The 17551-nt window shown below is 38.2% G+C and overlaps 1 protein-coding gene across 1 annotated transcript in view; it reads left to right on the top strand.

The window, feature by feature from the left end:
* The window catches only part of GABRB3 (gamma-aminobutyric acid type A receptor beta3 subunit), a 115854-nt gene extending 98679 nt beyond the window's left edge, over positions 1 to 17175 (top strand). Inside the window, exons 8-9 of the mRNA XM_030957985.1 lie at positions 1215 to 1459; positions 13203 to 17175. Coding sequence (XP_030813845.1) covers positions 1215 to 1459; positions 13203 to 13553 — 596 coding nt within the window. The 3' untranslated portion in view covers positions 13554 to 17175. The remainder of the gene's footprint in view (positions 1 to 1214; positions 1460 to 13202) is intronic.
* Positions 17176 to 17551: the final 376 nt, after the last annotated feature.

Here is a 17551-nt window from a genome sequence, read left to right as displayed (position 1 = left end):
TTGTTTCACAGTTTAGAGGAAAAAACACTGAAAACTGCATGACACTCACCCACTAAATATCAAAAATATCTGTTATACAATCTCATAGGGTATTACTACAGTTCCCTGGAGTGGCACTGCTTACACTGATGGCTTGGTTTTGAGTTATATTGTCTTTATTTCTGTCTCTTCAGGTAAAAGAAGCTGTGCCTTATTATATGGCAGCTATTTTATTTCGTCCTTTATTTTTGTTCTGTCTGTATTTTAGTGACTACATGTAAACTGATGGTATAATTATGGAATCAAAGAAAATAGTAATGGAGGAGAACTAATAGAATGACTTGCCTTGAAATGATACTTATTCCACAAATCAGTGTTTTCAGCAACCTGTGATTTGCAATTCCCATAGAATTTCCAGTGGAGATACAGATCCTGCAGTTTATGGTGAAGTCAGGCAGACTGACAATAAATTTGCTTTTCTGTCCAGATTTTCATAACAGTGCTCTGTAGTATATTTTCAGGTGCTGTGTCCGTCCCTAGATAAATACCTTGACATAAGGTTGATATAGTTATTTTGTAGATATTTTATTAGTATCCAGTTTGTTGCTATAAAAATACTGCTCTCCCTCCTTCTTTCTTCCAAAAATTCACATACCTATCTATCTCTCATTGCTCACCTCATTTGTTTCTATGTAACTAGCCCACTGCTTCAAATTAGTCATCTCAAATTCCACTTATAGATTGTCCTTTCCTGAAATAGGTATCTAATCTAGATGGGATGAACTGCTCTAGAAAAGTACCTGTCTCTCCCCATCTACCACAGGGAGACCCTACAAGACTGACATCAACAAACTGCCTGACTCTTAGGAATTTCAAACTGTGGGAGAAGTCTTTCACCATCTGTGTGAACACTGTTCTTGTTGCACATCAGTTTGGTCTCCATGGAAGAGATTTTCAATACAGCTACACTTGGCTTCCATGAAGCTACATTAACTCATGGCAGTGGTGCCAGATCCCCTTGTTAGCTGTTCCCCCACTCATAGGAAGGAAATAATTATAACAGAATAATAATGTATCAAGTTTTAATTTTGCTCTTTTTTTGCAGTGATGTCATCTGCAAGACATCTTTTACAAATTTTTGAGTTTCTTCCCACTGACAAGGGATGTTTGCCAAGAAGGAAAATAAAACTGAAAACTTGGAGTTGTAAGATATGCGATCTTTTTTCTTTGTGTAGGAATTACGACTGTGCTGACCATGACAACAATCAACACTCACCTGCGAGAGACTCTGCCTAAAATTCCATATGTTAAAGCCATTGACATGTATCTCATGGGCTGCTTTGTGTTTGTCTTCTTGGCCTTACTTGAATACGCCTTTGTCAACTATATTTTCTTTGGAAAAGGCCCTCAAAGGCAGAAGAAACTTGCAGAAAAAACAACAAAGGCAAACAATGATCGCTCAAGGTTTGAAGGCAGTCGGGTAGGTTTCTTGAATTTATATATATTCTATTTTTACATTGCAAAGACCATCAGTATGAAAGAACCCCGAAAAGAAACCATTTGGTGACAACCAACCACATCTTTTTGTGGACAAACTTGGCCATTTTCATTTTCAGGAACTGACATAGAAGACTATATGTAGGCATACAGATGTGGAAGGGAGTATGATCTGTGTGACAAGTAAGTGTAAGAAGAAGACAGTGGGAGGGAAGCTAGCTTGAAAATAAAGGCTCAGATCTACAAAGGCATTTATTTGTCTAAATCAAATATAATTGAAGTGTGATTTTAAGTACATATGTACATTTCCCGTGTGATATAATCCAGGATCTGAGCACACCTTTTCTCACTTCACTTAGAGGAGATGCATTTACCATGGGAGAGAACAGATAAAGAAGGATTAGTTCTGCCATGCTAATTAACTGACCAGCATAGTTCAATGCTGTGTGTGGCATTGTCATCTGCTGCTGTTAAAAACCAGCAGGAAAGTGTAAGTCCTAGAGAAACTTTCAGATTGATTTCTGAAGCATGGTATTGGCAAGGTCTATGCTGATTATCCTCCAGTCTATTTCCTTGCCTGGAGTATTACTTTGTCCAGTGAATACCTCATTTTTTAATCTTTGGGAGAAAAATTCAAGGTATTCAGCAGTATCTGACATTAACAAGCCATGTCCATTTGAATAGAACATCTTTCTTTTTTTTTTTTACTAAAATGCTCCCAATGAGGCTTTTTCATTCAGTTCAATTGAGTAAGACTGGGTTTTTTTCTATCAGCTATAAATTAGAAGAATTCACAGTGACAAAACTACTACCTGTTTATCAAAACCGGTATCATAAAAGTAATTTCAGGCTATATTTGTTTATCCTAATGATTTTGTCTGCTATAGTAAATGTAATGCAGAACTACACCTAATTATCAGCACTCCTATATGTGAAACAATTCTGAACCAGTAAACATATTTTTTCCACTGTATTATGAAACCAGATTCTCATCACAGTTGGCAGCTCTGCTTAGAACTAAGATATCAGGACAAAGAAATTCCCTTTACTGGAAAAATAAATAGTCATAATAATAAGAAAATACAGATGGGGAAATAAAAGAGTATCTGAATTGAAGGCCATGGAGAAGATTTTAACTGCAAGCAGGTAATGCAGATGTATGCACTAAGGTTTAATTCTCCTGCTGGAAACCATCTGGTGTATCTCATCCATTTAAATGATTTACATAATTCAGTACAAGACTTGTTAATGGGTCCAATACTACCCCATGCCTGACAGTTCTTCTATCTTGAGATCAATTTATCTACATTTTAAAAATATTCATAAGTACCTTAACTAATGAAAATGTATATTTTTATACCCAGTTCATGCCATTTTTATATCCTGAATCTGCTCATACCATATAGCAATCTTTTTTTTTTTCCCTGGCTTTTGACTTATAACCTTGTCTTTTGTTTCTGAAGCATCCCAAGCAAATATAATGAACTGTTCTGCTTTTTCTGCTGGTTTAATAGCAACCGTGCATGAATGAAAAATTTCTTCACAGCAAGGGTTGTCAAACATTGGAATAGGCTGCCCAGGGAAGTGGTTGAATCACTATCCCTGGAGATATTTAAAAGATGTTCAGATGTGGCACTTGGAGACATGGTTGTGGCGCGGTAGGGGTTGGTCTCTTCTCCCATGTAGCAAGTGACAGAATGAGAGGAAGTGGCCTCAAGTTGCATTAGGGGAGGATTAGATTCTATATTAGGAAACATTTATTCAGAGAAAAGGAAGTCAGGCATTGGAATCACCATCACTGGAAGAGTTCAAAATTCATGTGGATGTGGCATGTGGGGACAAGCTTCATTGGTGAACATGGTTCTGGGTTAACAGATGAACTCAGTGACCTTAGGGGACTTCTTAACCAAAGAGATTCCATGGTTCTGTCAAATAAGGATACAAATTCAGTGTACCAGAGTTTAAAGAAGAGTGTGTTACTTTGTCCCTCGGAGTCCCAGGTGTGAAAGGGAACTCTGTATGCATTGTAGAATCATATATACTCATATTTACTGTGAATATTTGCTGTTCAAATAACAGAGGATAAATAATATGGTGTGGTCCCTTTCTGTGTAGAAAACATTTTGTCCCCAGGCCTCAGCTAGGGAATTCAGCAGAGCTCTGTTTCAGTTTCTGGATTCAGTGCCTTCAGAGAAGCAGTGCCAGCATGCAACTGAAACACAGAAACATTAGGTAGAGCTAATCAGAAATCTTCCTTTGAAAAAAAACATGGATAGAAGATTCATTGGATGTAGGATGTCAAATTTCTCATTTGAGAAACACTGGCAAATGTGAAGCATAGGAAACTGATCAGAACAGGCAAGAAGTCCCATGGATTTCAAGATGTGCATCTCAGAGAAAATACATCTAACAGATCTACTTTGGACAAAGTTTTCCATGGCTTCGAGATACCACAGCCTTGAAGCAGGAAAATGTCTTATCTTCTGGATCATGTCCACCATTTACCATGCTATACAGATACCATGGATGCAGCAGGACTGGAGTCATGCAAGAGTTCTTAGCATACTTTCTATGCAAGACAGTACCTGAATGCTCTGCAGCCTTGGTTCTGACCATTTCAGAGATAGGAAAGAGTGATTAACTTCCAGTATCTCCTTTGGTGGCTCTTGAAAATCATTGAATCTGATGGAAATAACACTTGCTTGCTTCTTGCTTTAGAGTTGGGACTCTGGTGCTGGATGTTCTGGGACAGGCTCATGCAGTGTACCCCAATACTGCACAGTAAGGGCGGCTCAGAGACACACAGGAAGACTATTTTGTGCTCGTTCAATGAAATTAATGGTTTTGTGGTTTTGCTGAGGCTTCAGTCTTCCATGGAGTGTAATTCCATTCAGAAAGAGAAGGTTTCTAATTCTGGAAAATACTTCCAATCTCATGTGTTTTGGGGCTGAGCAACATTTTTAAAGAAAAGGAGAATGCCAAAAGCAGGCAGCCCACTTTGCGCTTATCACCACTATTTCATGACTGTCAAATGTAAGCTGTGCTGGAAAGGAGATTGAAAAATGTTCAAATATAAAACTGGAAGAAGGCGTTATTATTAGTTTATTTCTGACTACTATTTTGGGTTGCTCTGTTGCTGTTTTGTTTTAGTAATTGAATTTGCTTGTTTATGAACCATGTGCATGAGCTCCCCGCCACTGATTAAGAATACTAGCTCAGGGTGCTAAGAAAACAAAACAAAACAAATCAAAAAACAACTGAGCCAAATAAAAAAATAAACATTATGCAATTTATTGTCCACATCAGATGCTGTAACTTGTGAGTGTAGTGACAGAACCACTTAGTGCTGTATCAGGTCCAGCCAGAGTCAGGAGGAGCTGGTGGTGTGGTGGAAATCCCTTGTGTTGGGAGGCAGCACTAGCAGAGTGGCTCAACACATTGCCTGGTGCTCATGCCCTGAGTTCAGACTTTTCTTTTATGGTTCCCAAGACTTGCAGTGCTGCTGAGACAGTGTCTTTCTCTCAGGCAAAGGGAACAAGAGAAGGCAGTGGGAAAATGCCGCATTATTTCCACCCAGAAGTGTATTAGCCCATGAAAACCAGTAGAACCAGCATAGATACTACCATTGTAGTCTATTTTTTGCACATCAGAGAACTGAAATCAGGAGTGCAAGCTAGCAGGCTTGGTTAAAATGTTCCTCTTACAGTAGCAAAAGGGCTTTTCCTGCTTTTCCTATTGGACTGTAGAGCAAGGGAGGTTTTTAGTAAAAAAAATGTTCTAGACAACAAAATGCACAGATGTGGGTATGTTGGTTTTGTATGTGATAACTGCTTTGCAAAGCAGTAACTTCATGCTCAGTAAGTCTTCTTCATAATGAAAGCATTTGCGTTGTCAGAGGTTATGGGTTTGAAAAGCCAAAACTGGCACAGCCACCCCCATTTTGGTGCTGCTGCTCTGGATGTGCCTCTCCAGTGCCAGGCCTTTGGGTACTTCTCTCTGAGTTATTCCTGATATGCTACCACCAAGGCTTGCTGTGTTGAGGAGGTCTCCACCAGCTGCTGCTGAGCTGTCTGTTGGCTTCAATGCTCCCATTATGGCTTGCTGTCCAGCTCTGTCCGTGTGTTGAATCCAGTGAGCCAAATAGCTCCAGGTGTAGGGGAAAGAAGAGCTCTTGCAGCATGGAATTGGCACAGCCAGTGTCCTCACGCTGCAGAGATGACAAAGAAAAGCAGTGGGGAGAGAAAAACTCTGCTCTCTATTCTCCTGTGCAGCACTGCTGAAGGTGGCATGATGGCTGAAGCACGTCTGACTAAATTGAATCTCTGGAAAAGGTTTCAGAAGATTCAGAGCTGGTGATGAGATGAAACCTGAGTGATCCTTTCTGAGTGACTCATCTGTGGATCAGCGGCTGACTACAGAGGAAATTTCACACTTAGCTGTCTCTTCTTTTGACTGCTTTTGCATCACATTTTATTTCAGATAATGCACTGTAAATAGTGTTCCTCACTGAATCACTGAATTGTTCCAGCCTATAGCAGTAAACCATAGTTACTGAGACAAACACAGGATGCTGGTTTTTTTGGGGGTTTTTTGGGGTTTTTTTGGGGGGTTTTTTGGGTTTTTTTGTTTTTTTTTTTTTTTTGGTTTTTTGGGTTTTTTTGGGTTTTTTTGTATAACCAATTTTCATACACTTACTTGTTTGGGATTGAAAACTCTCTTTTGAAAGCCTTTGATCCTCTGCTTCATATATGAAGGCAAGCTCAAGGATCAAGGAAAAAATTAATTTTTATTTTTCAAAAAATATTTCTTCTGATATGGTATTGATGCTTAAATTAAAGTCCTCTGATTGTAGAAAAACTGTCACAAAGAATAGGTGGACTCTAAAGATGTTTCCTTTGAAAATTGATTGCCATTGTTACAAATCAATTCCATTTATCCTGTTTGTGTTAGCAGATTGAGGCTTCATTTTTATCTCTCAAAGCTTTCAGTTTTGCAACATAAGTTGTTAATTTTACATAGGGCTCAGATAAAGCCTAATTTATGGCTAAATCAGCATGACAGAGCTTTAAGGCAATCCTCTTGTCACTTGTTGTTTACTCTTGTGGTGGAGGCTACTTGTATAATCAGATGGTGAGCATGTGTTTTGGACATTGCTCCTTCTAGGCCAATCCACAGAGCTTATGTGATATATGTTAAAGCCCCCTGCTGAATACATTGCTTTTTGGTTCAAACTGTGGCAATTTATGTTTTCAGTTTGGTGGGACCAAAAGTTCAGCCTCAGAGTTTCAATCAGGAGGGTAACTACCACACAAGCTCATTCAAGCTTCAAATCCTCAATGGCTGTCAGACATGTGGGAAGAGCTTCCTCTGACAAGAATAATGCAATAACCCTTTATAAAAAGGCCCTTCTCATCAGGCAGTGTCTACATATATTTTTAGCCCTGGAGATTCCTGGCTCCAACCCCCGCTGTTGGCCAAGGCAGCTGCTTCCCACCAGGCATTGCTGAGAATAGAGGCTCAGGCCACTTACATCTACTTAGCAGTTTTGTTAATTGTAGCAGCCCTTCTCATAAGTGGGGTTTTATTGTGAAGATTAATATCTTGACTTCTGTGGAAGAATTATCACTCAGTCTAAATTGGAAAGTACGAGAATAGCAAAACTGGCAGTATTCTCCTGTGTATCTTCATCTTTCCTGGATACTTTTTTCAGTGCTTTTTTTAACAGTGGGAGATTTTTATATCACCACTGTGATGAGTAGGTACCAAATTTTGAAATATATCTGTCAAGGGTGATAAGCACAGTTCTTGTGGGAAGAACACTCATCCTGTAGCTCATGGTGGGGACATTCACTGTGCACTGAGACTCATACATGTGCAAGTTTTGTTTTGCAACCATTTTGCACAAGTATGCATTGTGCAAATCCTGAGATGGTAAGAAGGATGTGCATAGGACATCTCAGAGGCTGTAATAACCCAGACAATGTGAAATACAGGGCAAAGGCGGACTATGCATCTGTTTCCTTTTCTTCCTCCATTGAAATACATCAAGGCTAATTGAAAAACTTCATTATTACTTGATAGACAGTGCAAATAATATGGAAATTCTTAATTAGTTTGCTTCTTCATACTTTCCCTGCTTTTCAAGGTCTTTCCATCTTCCCAGTTCTGCTGGTTATCCTGGGCTCATCTACTAAGCTGATATAACATAATTACCTCTTCCATTTTTTGATGCTTATTAATTAATATAAACATATTTAAATGTCAGTAAGAGAAATATCAACTTTTAGACTCAGGGAGAACACTCAACACTATAATTTTTGTTTTGCCTGCAAATAATAATAATATTTAAAAAATTAAATTATTTTTAAATATCCAAGGCATAATGTGGTCAATGTATTTAACTTTAAGCACAGATAAAACTTAAGGCCTGATTGCATATTTTTCTATATCTTGGAAAGCCATTTATGCATGAGTAAAGAAGGTGAAAAGGCAGACACTGATCTCTCAGGTGACCAGTGACAGGACTAAAGGGAATGGCCTGAAATTGTGTCAGAGCAGGTTCAGGTTGGAGATTAGAAAAAGGTTCTTCTCCCAGAAGGTGGTTGGGCAATGGAACAGGCTCCTCAGGGCAGTGGTCACAGCCCCAGCCTGACAGAATTCAAGGAATGTTTGGACAACACTCTCAGGCACATGGTGCGACTGTTGGGGATGGTGCTGTGCAGGGTCAGGAGTCAGACCACATGATCCTTGTGTGTCCCTTCCAACTCAGAATATTCTGTGATTCTGTATGTACTTAAATACTAATTTTGATGTAAAATAATGCAAGACTAACTACAGAGACAGAGCTTTTCATTATGTTATTTAAACCCCCTATTTGCATTTATATTGCTTCACATGATGGGAAGTGTTTACATGGTATTTGAAAATTTGGGATTGATGAACAAGTAAACATACCCATGGGGTTTGAACAAAATGCTTCCTATTTTTGAGCAAAATGCTTCCTCTGAAAGACTTATGAGGAAAAAGAGATTTCATTGTAAACATACTCTTTAAAATTTATGGAATATTAAACAGAGAACTAAATGAACTTGAAACAATTCAGACTCTACCTAATAATAAATCAAGGCTTATGGTAGTTTTCTGACCCTAGTAAAGTGCTTTCAAACTGGCTTTAAAGTTGACGTTTTAAAAAAATATTGGAGAAAGGTATTTAATAGCAGCTATTATATTTTGTTTTTTAAACTAGAATAGCTAACATCTAAATGAGCCTGGATGCTAGGCTGAATTAAGAAGTAGATTTAGGACTTCCCAGATATAACAGGGCACTGAAGTTTTGGACCTGGAACATATAATCCAAGTTGAGTCCACTGGTGACATGGTGTTCCTACAAGAGCAGGGTTCTTTGTGAACATTGTCTTAATTCTCCTCCTTCTGGCTTGAGTTAGGTGAGTCACAGTCATTTTTGGGTAATGACATTAGGCTGCTGGAGTATTTGAACTTTTCATTTGTACTGTAATATGTATAGTTCAGAAATGGTGAACCTTCAAAGGTGAATCTGCTTCTCAAAATGCACTTACATGAGATTCAGTCATTTCACCCTTGTGCAGGAGCTGTAGTTACTCAGAGGTGGGAGGGATGGAGTTTGATAAAAATTTATTTTGAAATAAGAGCACTGGTTTTCCATATTTGTATCCATGCTGATTCAGCAGAGAATTAATTAACGATTTGGTATGCAGCTGTTTTCATCTGTTTTGATGAAATTACTGGGAAATACTCCAAGGAAACAACCAACCCTTGCTTGTGTTGGGGAGGAGATGTGAGAACCAAACATGGAGACCATAGTGGAGAAGTGGGAAGGAATGGCTTCGATGGAGCCAAAGTGGGAGAAAGAAGGCTGCAGAAAGAACGGAAGCACAGGGCTGGCAGAGAAGTGAAAAAAGGGAAATACTTTGGTCAAGGAAGGATGGTAAGAATTGAGGGGAAATTGGCCAAATCCACAGTGTCCTCTCTGATTTATAACACATTTGAGAGTAAAGCCTGCTATTAGCATTTTGGGGAGAATTTCCAGTGCACAGAGTGACATTTTTGAGCCAGGTATTGAATTCTAAGGCTCATGCAGAGTAAAACTAAATTTTATCAAAGACATTGGCCTTGTTTGTCATACATAGCCATGACTGCCTGTAATCCAGTCAGCTACTTTTCTTAATCTATACCTGGGGTAACATTTTCCCTGGAGCCACTGAGCAACACTTGTGTTCACTCATGGAGGATGTTGCCTTCCCTGTATATTCAGGCAAGCATGAGGCAACTTGCACTGGTTACCCTGCCATTACTGGTTTGCTTCTTTATTTGTTGAGAGAGCTTGTGTACCTTTGTCAAAGTAATTTAAATCATTGTTTAAATGATTCCAAAGTCATGTTTATGTGCAAATACTTTTTAACATGCTGCATGCATCAAGTATTCATACTTTAAGACATCACCTTAAGATTGTCACAAAGTATTAGCATATAGTGCTCTAATGTTGTCAACAGCTTAGGTGGTTTATTCAAAACCTCTGAAGGAATCAATTTGAGAGAATAAATCTCAGGAGTATCTGTGGACCAGAGGCTGATTTAGTTTCTGCAGACCCCTTCTTCTCTCCATCTGCTCCTTCCTCATATTTGACATGCAAGCCTGTTGCTCCATTAACAAAGAGATGAATTTCAAAAGTATGCTTCCAAATATGTTTCATTTGACATTTTGAGAAAAATGTATACTGTTATGCAGCTTCATAGGACATACTGGTATCTTCAGAAAAAGAATTTACAGAAAAGTTGCCACTTTCTTGACCACCTTTCTGGTTTGATGCAGATGATTCTAGATGCAGTGACAAACAGTGAGAAGTTGGCACATCAAAGGCAGAAGCTGTGTTAAGGTGGCATGTGAAGTTGGCAGATAAGGTGAAGAAGGCTATGGAAGAAGTTGAAGAAGGTGCATTCATGCTTCTCCTGATTAAGGAATTAATTTTATTCCTATTATTTCCTTCTAGGAATAAAATTAATTCCTTATCAGGAGAAGCCTGAATGCATAGGTGTACCCTCCATAATACAGGCTTTCAACTGACAGCTCACACCAGTCAAGGTTCAGTGTAGAAGGACAAAGTACCCAGGATGGGCTGATGTCTGTGTCTATGTAGGTGGCAGACAGAACTAGGAGAGATGAGGAAGTCCTGAGGGAAAGAGGAGTTGACATTTGTGGTGGTGGAAGGAAAAGGAATAGAGACCTGCAAGGGCTCTAGGAGCGAAGGCCACCAAAATGGTCTCTGCTATGACATTTTTAGCAAGCTGAAGGATGTTTCTCAAAGCCTGGGAGGAGATGGGAAAGATGACATTTGATGCCATGGGGGTCTGGATGAGAGATTTAGTTTTAAGCTTCACAAGGAAAAAACAGGTTGTTGAGATATGTTACACGTTGCACAAAAAATATCCTGATCATAATTTGTACTCTTAGTGGAAAAAAAAAACAGAAGAAACTGAATCAGTTTTTTCAGGGACCACCATAAGTAGTGATGATATCCATGACTGTATTTTACACTTGTGTTTATTCCCTGGTTACAGAGACTGCTCAACAGCATGAACTCCTTTCTACAAACCTTGATATCTTACTTTTGTACCCAAAGGGTTTCTGCAATGGAGAAAATAAATTCTTCTTAATCACCACTGAGGCTTCTCCATGCCATTATTTTTGTTCATGTTGTTTATTTTTATTTATAGGCACTCATCAGCATAATGTGCCATTGCCTACAGCAGCAGGATTTGTTAGATACCTTAGAATTTTTTTCCTACTTGCCTGTATATCATTTGTAACATTTTACATTCTTTTTTTTTCCATTTGCAAGCACCTTGGCAAAGCATTACTGATATGCTATCATAATTGTCTTCCCTGAGAAGAGATAAGCTGAAGCATCAATAATTGATGAAAGAAATATCCATTTCTCAAAATTTCAATAAGAATGAAAAAAGTTAAAAGCATATGGACAGACACATAGCTGCACATACTTTTAATCCATCACACAGCTTGCAAAGGACGTGGTATCAGATGACTATGCAAACTTCAGAAGGCTGTGACAATAGCCTGTTTTTACAATCACTTTTAAACTGATGCTTCTAGAATGAAATGTTCAACTGCCACACAGTTCAAACAGCTAGATCATGTGGCAGGTTAGAAAAATGTATTAATTGTGAGATGAATTATGGATGAATAAATTGCATATGTAAAACTGGAAATTATCCTGTATTCCATGATTCACTATCTATTTCTGACATGGAGAAATAAATTCTCTTGAACAGAGTCACACGTGTGTTAACTGTCTGAAAATACCCAGCACATGGCATTTTTTTTTACCTTCAGCCATCATTTTCCTTGCCCAAAACTGGCAGAAAATTTGGAGCTGATCCCTGCATTATCTGTATTAACTGCTCATCCTTCAGCCTGTAGGGCCTGGGGCATGGGGGTTGTGCTGCCCCACCAATGAAACTATCAAATACTGATTAAGACACCATTCCTTGGAACTTCTCAGTGCCACTCATGGAAACTCTTAAAGTTTCTGGACTGATGGAGCCATACAAAACTCTGTGCTGCTCCTCTTTTGCCACTTGGGAAGACTGGAGAGTCTGGCTCAGATTTTAAGACTCTAAATGATCAGAACCTTTTTCTTTATTATTGAAAATGGCATCACACTGCTCTGTACTTGGAAATTTATATGGGGTTATTTTGATTTTTGTATGGAGCTCTCTGTGATATGGCTGACCAGGGACCTGGATTTTTGTCTATCAGGGTGATGCCGAGTCCTTGACTGGGTATGGGTTACTGCTAACACAAACATTGACCTTGCTGTAGTTGTAGTTGCTATTAAATTTAGCAAAGTACTATTAATACTAAACCAAAAATATCTACATAGAAATTGCTGTCAAGTTTCTCTCAACAAGACTTTGACTTTGTTAGCATGATAAATATACTTTGTGCTAAACGCTGGTCACTGCCTCTGGAACAGGGCAGTGAAAGGGAAGAGTCCCTCCTATTTCCTTAATTCATCCACTTTTTTTCTATGCCTTAAGTTCACTGGTTTTTAAGATCAATCACGCAGACAGAAAATCCCTGCAGTTAAAAATTGCCATGATTGGAAAACTGCAAATGACTTCGGAAGGAAAACTTCAGGAGATAACTTGTAAATAAGCTCCGTGATTGTAAAATACAGAGTTCAGCACATCAGAACTGCTCTTGTGATTTTAGCAAACTTCACAGGCACTTTTAAAAATCTTATTTTAGATCACAGTTAGGAAAAAAAAAAACTAGCCAGTTTAATTTAATTTCCTGCTGTAGCAGAGAGAGGATCCATCCCTTACTCTCTCGCTCCATTGCCAGCAATGCAGAGGTTTCACTGAACTGCACCATCCTTTAAAATGTGGCTGGTTCAGAGGGAGAAGAAAATGGTGGAGTTTGCCAAGTATGGTTTTGTACTCGATGTTTGGTAGTATGATGATAACCCTGTTTGTAAAAGTATTTAAGTACTTGCCTAATTTTAAGCAGTTGAATAGTGCCATTTTTTTTTAAGAATATCACATGCTTAAAAATAATTATGTTATTTTTCTAGATATGTATGGGTTTGGAGATTTACATACACCCACATTCTGCTCATTGATGTCAAGTCTTTTGAAAGACTTTATGTTTCTATTTTTTCCCCCTAGGTGGACACCCATGGAAATATTCTGCTAACATCGCTTGAAATTCACAACGAGGTGGCAAGCAACGAGGTGACCACCAGCGTTACAGAAGCCCGAAATTCAACCATATCCTTTGACAACTCAGGAATCCAGTACAGAAAACAAAGCTCACATCGTGAAAGCCTTGGAAGGCGTTCGTCAGAAAGAACAGGCTCCCATAGCAAGAGGGGCCATTTACGAAGAAGGTCTTCGCAACTGAAAATAAAAATCCCTGATCTAACAGATGTGAATGCCATCGACAGATGGTCAAGAATGGTGTTTCCATTCACATTTTCTCTTTTCAATTTAATTTACTGGCTATACTATGTTAACTGAGTGACTTAGTTTTTTTAAAGGACTTCAACTATAACAAGTGAAGTACTACTTGCCTGCAGAGTTTATATATATATTTATATATATATTTATATATTAAAAAATATATATATGAACTTTTACTATGTAGACCATACTCATGTATGTGTGAATACATGTAGCAAAGAACTGTGTGTACTTTGAAGCACATACTGCAAAGCAAAAATATATGTATGCACACACACATGAACACATTCATTCTGAGGTTATGGACACTTTAACATAGAATGCACTTCACAGAAACTTTTTAAATTGAAAGGCAGGTGTCATCAAAGAAGCAAGCCCTGAGAAAGTAAGTGTTGTATATTATCACTACAAAACTTTGATTGTCATAGACATTTTTGAACAGCTGTAATCATGTATAAAGTCAGTATTTAGTAACATCCTTTGTAAATGCTGCCATACACACGAATCATAAAGCAGTAAAGTTACACTGGTAAGTTTAAAGTAAGTTATTTATATTGCAGATCCATCAACTACCATTTCATCAAGCCAAATTTATTTTTCTTTGCTAAAATTTTTGGGGTTTATATATGTCATAATACATATTTTCCCAGTCCAGGATGGACATAGTTTTTAATGATCTCTTGCTTTCTCTTCTGCAGTAAGCAAGCTGATCATGGGAGTGTTGTAGGTCTTTGGAGACATATACAGGTTTATAATATTTCAAACAAGCATTTTAAGTGTCCATCAACAGTGACATGAATCTTTTGTAAGTACTGTAAATGTACAGCACATTTTTTCCTTCCCTTGGACTGATTCCAGCTGCCATGTCATTTTGAAAAAGAACAGCACATTTCTAGTATAATTTAGCTGAGAATTCAACTTCTGTCAATGTGCTCTACATCTGCTGTAGATTTAAAGATTGTTATTCCAGTGAAAGCATAGAAGATGTCTCAGGTTATTTGTTACTTCAACATGAAATCACCTAGCTGTAGCGTTTTTTAAACATGCATTCATATTATTTAACATTCTTATAACATTGTATGTTAATGTAAAATATATTTGCATAATATGCATATAAGTATATTTTCTCAATTTTCTCAATCTTTCTTTCCTGTGCTTGCTATCGTGACCGCATGTTATGTCATATTTTTGTTTCTGTGATGTTATAACTTTTTATTCTCTAGAGTTGAGCAAATAGAGCACTTCTGATACTTTGATTCAGTAATGGAGCATTTTCATATTTTATTTATGTACTGAAAGTATACGCCTACACTTACCAAGGTAGTGTGCTGCCATCACAGATCACAAGAGTATGTTTTGTTTCAGCATTAACTGTGTTCTAACATACCCTTCCTGCAAATGTGACCGTTTTAGTTTTGATCCCAGTTCATTCCCTCACTGGGATTCCAACTTTTTTCAGTCTAGTAAATTGTAGTCATCGAGTTATGCCAATTTCAGATCTCTAAACCTAATTTGTTATTTAGCAGAACTAAATCTTTCTAAAGAAAAGAAGATATATTTTTTGTAAACAGTGTTTCTATCATGTACATTCTCAAATAACAACAAATACAGTAGCATAAATAGATCTAAAAAAAAATAGAATTCAGGCTTAGCCCTGACAGTTCTCTGCATGCTAAATGCCTGTGGACATCAATGGGATTTTTGACAGAGAGCTTTGAATGCTAGCTGGAGACTTCTATGGGCAAAAATATGTGTGGATATGCATCTAGCAAAACCACCAAATATTAATGGAAGTGAGAAGGCTGCCCTGGCTCTGTAACGACTGCCCCCGTTCTCGCTAGGACTTGATTTACCCGTGAGGAGAGCAGCGATACTTGGGCTGCTGCCATGCACGGCCCATTACTGTTCCCACCCCTATTTGCAGCTGAACTGTGAAACTGCTCTGGACCAAAATTCCGCTGTAGATGAGCCTGGTGTGCAAAGGTGTTTCAGTTCCATGCCCAAGGCTGCTCCCTGAGCATGGGTGGGCTGGCACAGTTGCCTTGTGGCGTCACTGCAGTGCGATCCCCAGCCGGGAGCGTTCACCGGAGCCCCGGCTGCTGCTGTGGGCAGGATCCGCGCCGCAGTCCCGCTGCAGCCTTGGCAAGGGTGCAAAGTGGCTGTAGCTGCAGTTTTTAAGCACTGTATCTGCAGACAACTACACAGCATGAAGAGCCTCAAAGGAACCCATATAGCTGGAACAGAAAAACTTGGTGTTTTAAAGCTCCTCAGTATTAAATCCCATTGGTAAAGCGCAATGTATTGTGAGCTCTCTATCTCTCCAGACTGTGAAGGGATTATAGAGCACATTGTCACCTTTATAATCAAAGTGACTAACAACTAACACCCTCCCAAAATACATATTAGAAAGAATTGTTGAAAACCTCTCTTAAGTTTTTATCTTAATAGCAAAATATGTTTAAATAAAATTATCTGATTGTAATAAAAATTATAAATGGTAGGGTTTGTTTTAGAAAAATTTCCCTACTGAAATTATCTCCAAGCAAGTCTTCCTGGAAGTGCCCTAAAAGAACTACCCTAAGAAGCCAGATTTGAGAATGGTCCTGCCCTCATGATTTATCCTCATCACTCCCTTTTCTTCAAGCCCCACCTCCTAGAAACCACATGGCCAGGCAGAAACCTTCAATAAGAAGTGACTTTTTAGTTGTGATAGAAATGTATATTCCAAATCCCACTGAAATCAGCTCTTCAGTGGCTTCAACCGGAATTTCCAAGAAGGCAGAAAATTACCCTCTGTACAGAGCAAAGAGGCAGTGTGGATTTTTCAGGGCCCTGCATGTGCAAGAGGCTGAGTCTCTGAGGACTCTCTCCCTCTCTTACCCTTTGCACTACTGGAGGGCAGCACATTACTGCAGCCCCCTTCGGGGAACTGTGCTCCCCATCTTGCCTGTCCTTGCAAAAAGTAGGCAGTTGCACATTTCAGCTTTTTCAAAAGATTTCACATTCATTGGTTTAGTCACAAACAGCTATAACCTTGAACAGATCCAAGTCTTGGTTTGACTTGAAAAAAGCCAGGAAAATCTTGCTTAAGGTTAGTACTTCATCATCTTACACATTTTTGTGCCTTTTTTTGCCAATTCTGTTCCTACAGTCCCAGCACAACTTCTTACACACAAAAACACACACGTACAACCACGTGTTAAGAGCAGTGTTTGCCTTGACCTCCCATTTTCTGGCTCTTGACCCTGTGCACTAGTTGCAGTATATTATTTTAACCATAGATTGCTTTAAGACTAAAAATGGTAATTTCAATTAAATCACACCAGAGTATTGTATTTCATAGCTAATTAACTCCTTTGTAACTCAACACTACTATAAATAACATTTACACATAATTTGTTTGTAAAAGGCATTTAAAAAAAGGAAAACTGGAACTATCTTCTGTTATAGCCCAAAGGGTTAATAAACAGTAGAAATATTATGGTGGTTTAACTCCAAGTTGATTTCATCCCATTGTAAAGATAAACTAAAACCCAGTTCTTTTTGCTTAAGGCACAGCTATGTATTTTTGGTATTCTTCTGCAGTGAAAAAAAGAATAGTAAAATGGAATGATGAAGATATGCTTTATGAAAATATTGATGAATGAATATTAATTTATTAAAAAGGATTTAAAAATTATTTGACTGGGTTTTTTTTCTGGGAATGGAGAGAGTGTGATGACTGTTTAGCCAAATTTAATCTTAAATAGCATGTAACGATTAGACTTACACATTTTACAGAAAAAGACCAAATATGGAAGCATTTTCTAAACAACATACAAATAGAAGAAGAGATTCTGGAGCATTGAACAACTATATTTCCTAGTGCTTTATATAATAGATAAAGGAAGAAGGAAAAACTACATCCACTGACTTAGCAAGATTCTTAAGAGCAAACCAATCTGTCTTCAAGCTGTGGCACTGCCAGTTAAGAGCAAAAAGTTTGTTTTGTGCTTTGTATGAAAAAGCCTGCTTCTAGCCAGGACACAAAAGAGGTTTTTAATATCAAAACAAGA

The sequence above is a fragment of the Camarhynchus parvulus genome, chromosome 1 (assembly GCF_901933205.1).
Source record: "Camarhynchus parvulus chromosome 1, STF_HiC, whole genome shotgun sequence".
Taxonomy (NCBI): domain Eukaryota; kingdom Metazoa; phylum Chordata; class Aves; order Passeriformes; family Thraupidae; genus Camarhynchus; species Camarhynchus parvulus.
The sequence above is the reverse complement of the archived record's forward strand: the minus strand, read 5'-3'. Positions and strand labels throughout refer to the sequence as shown.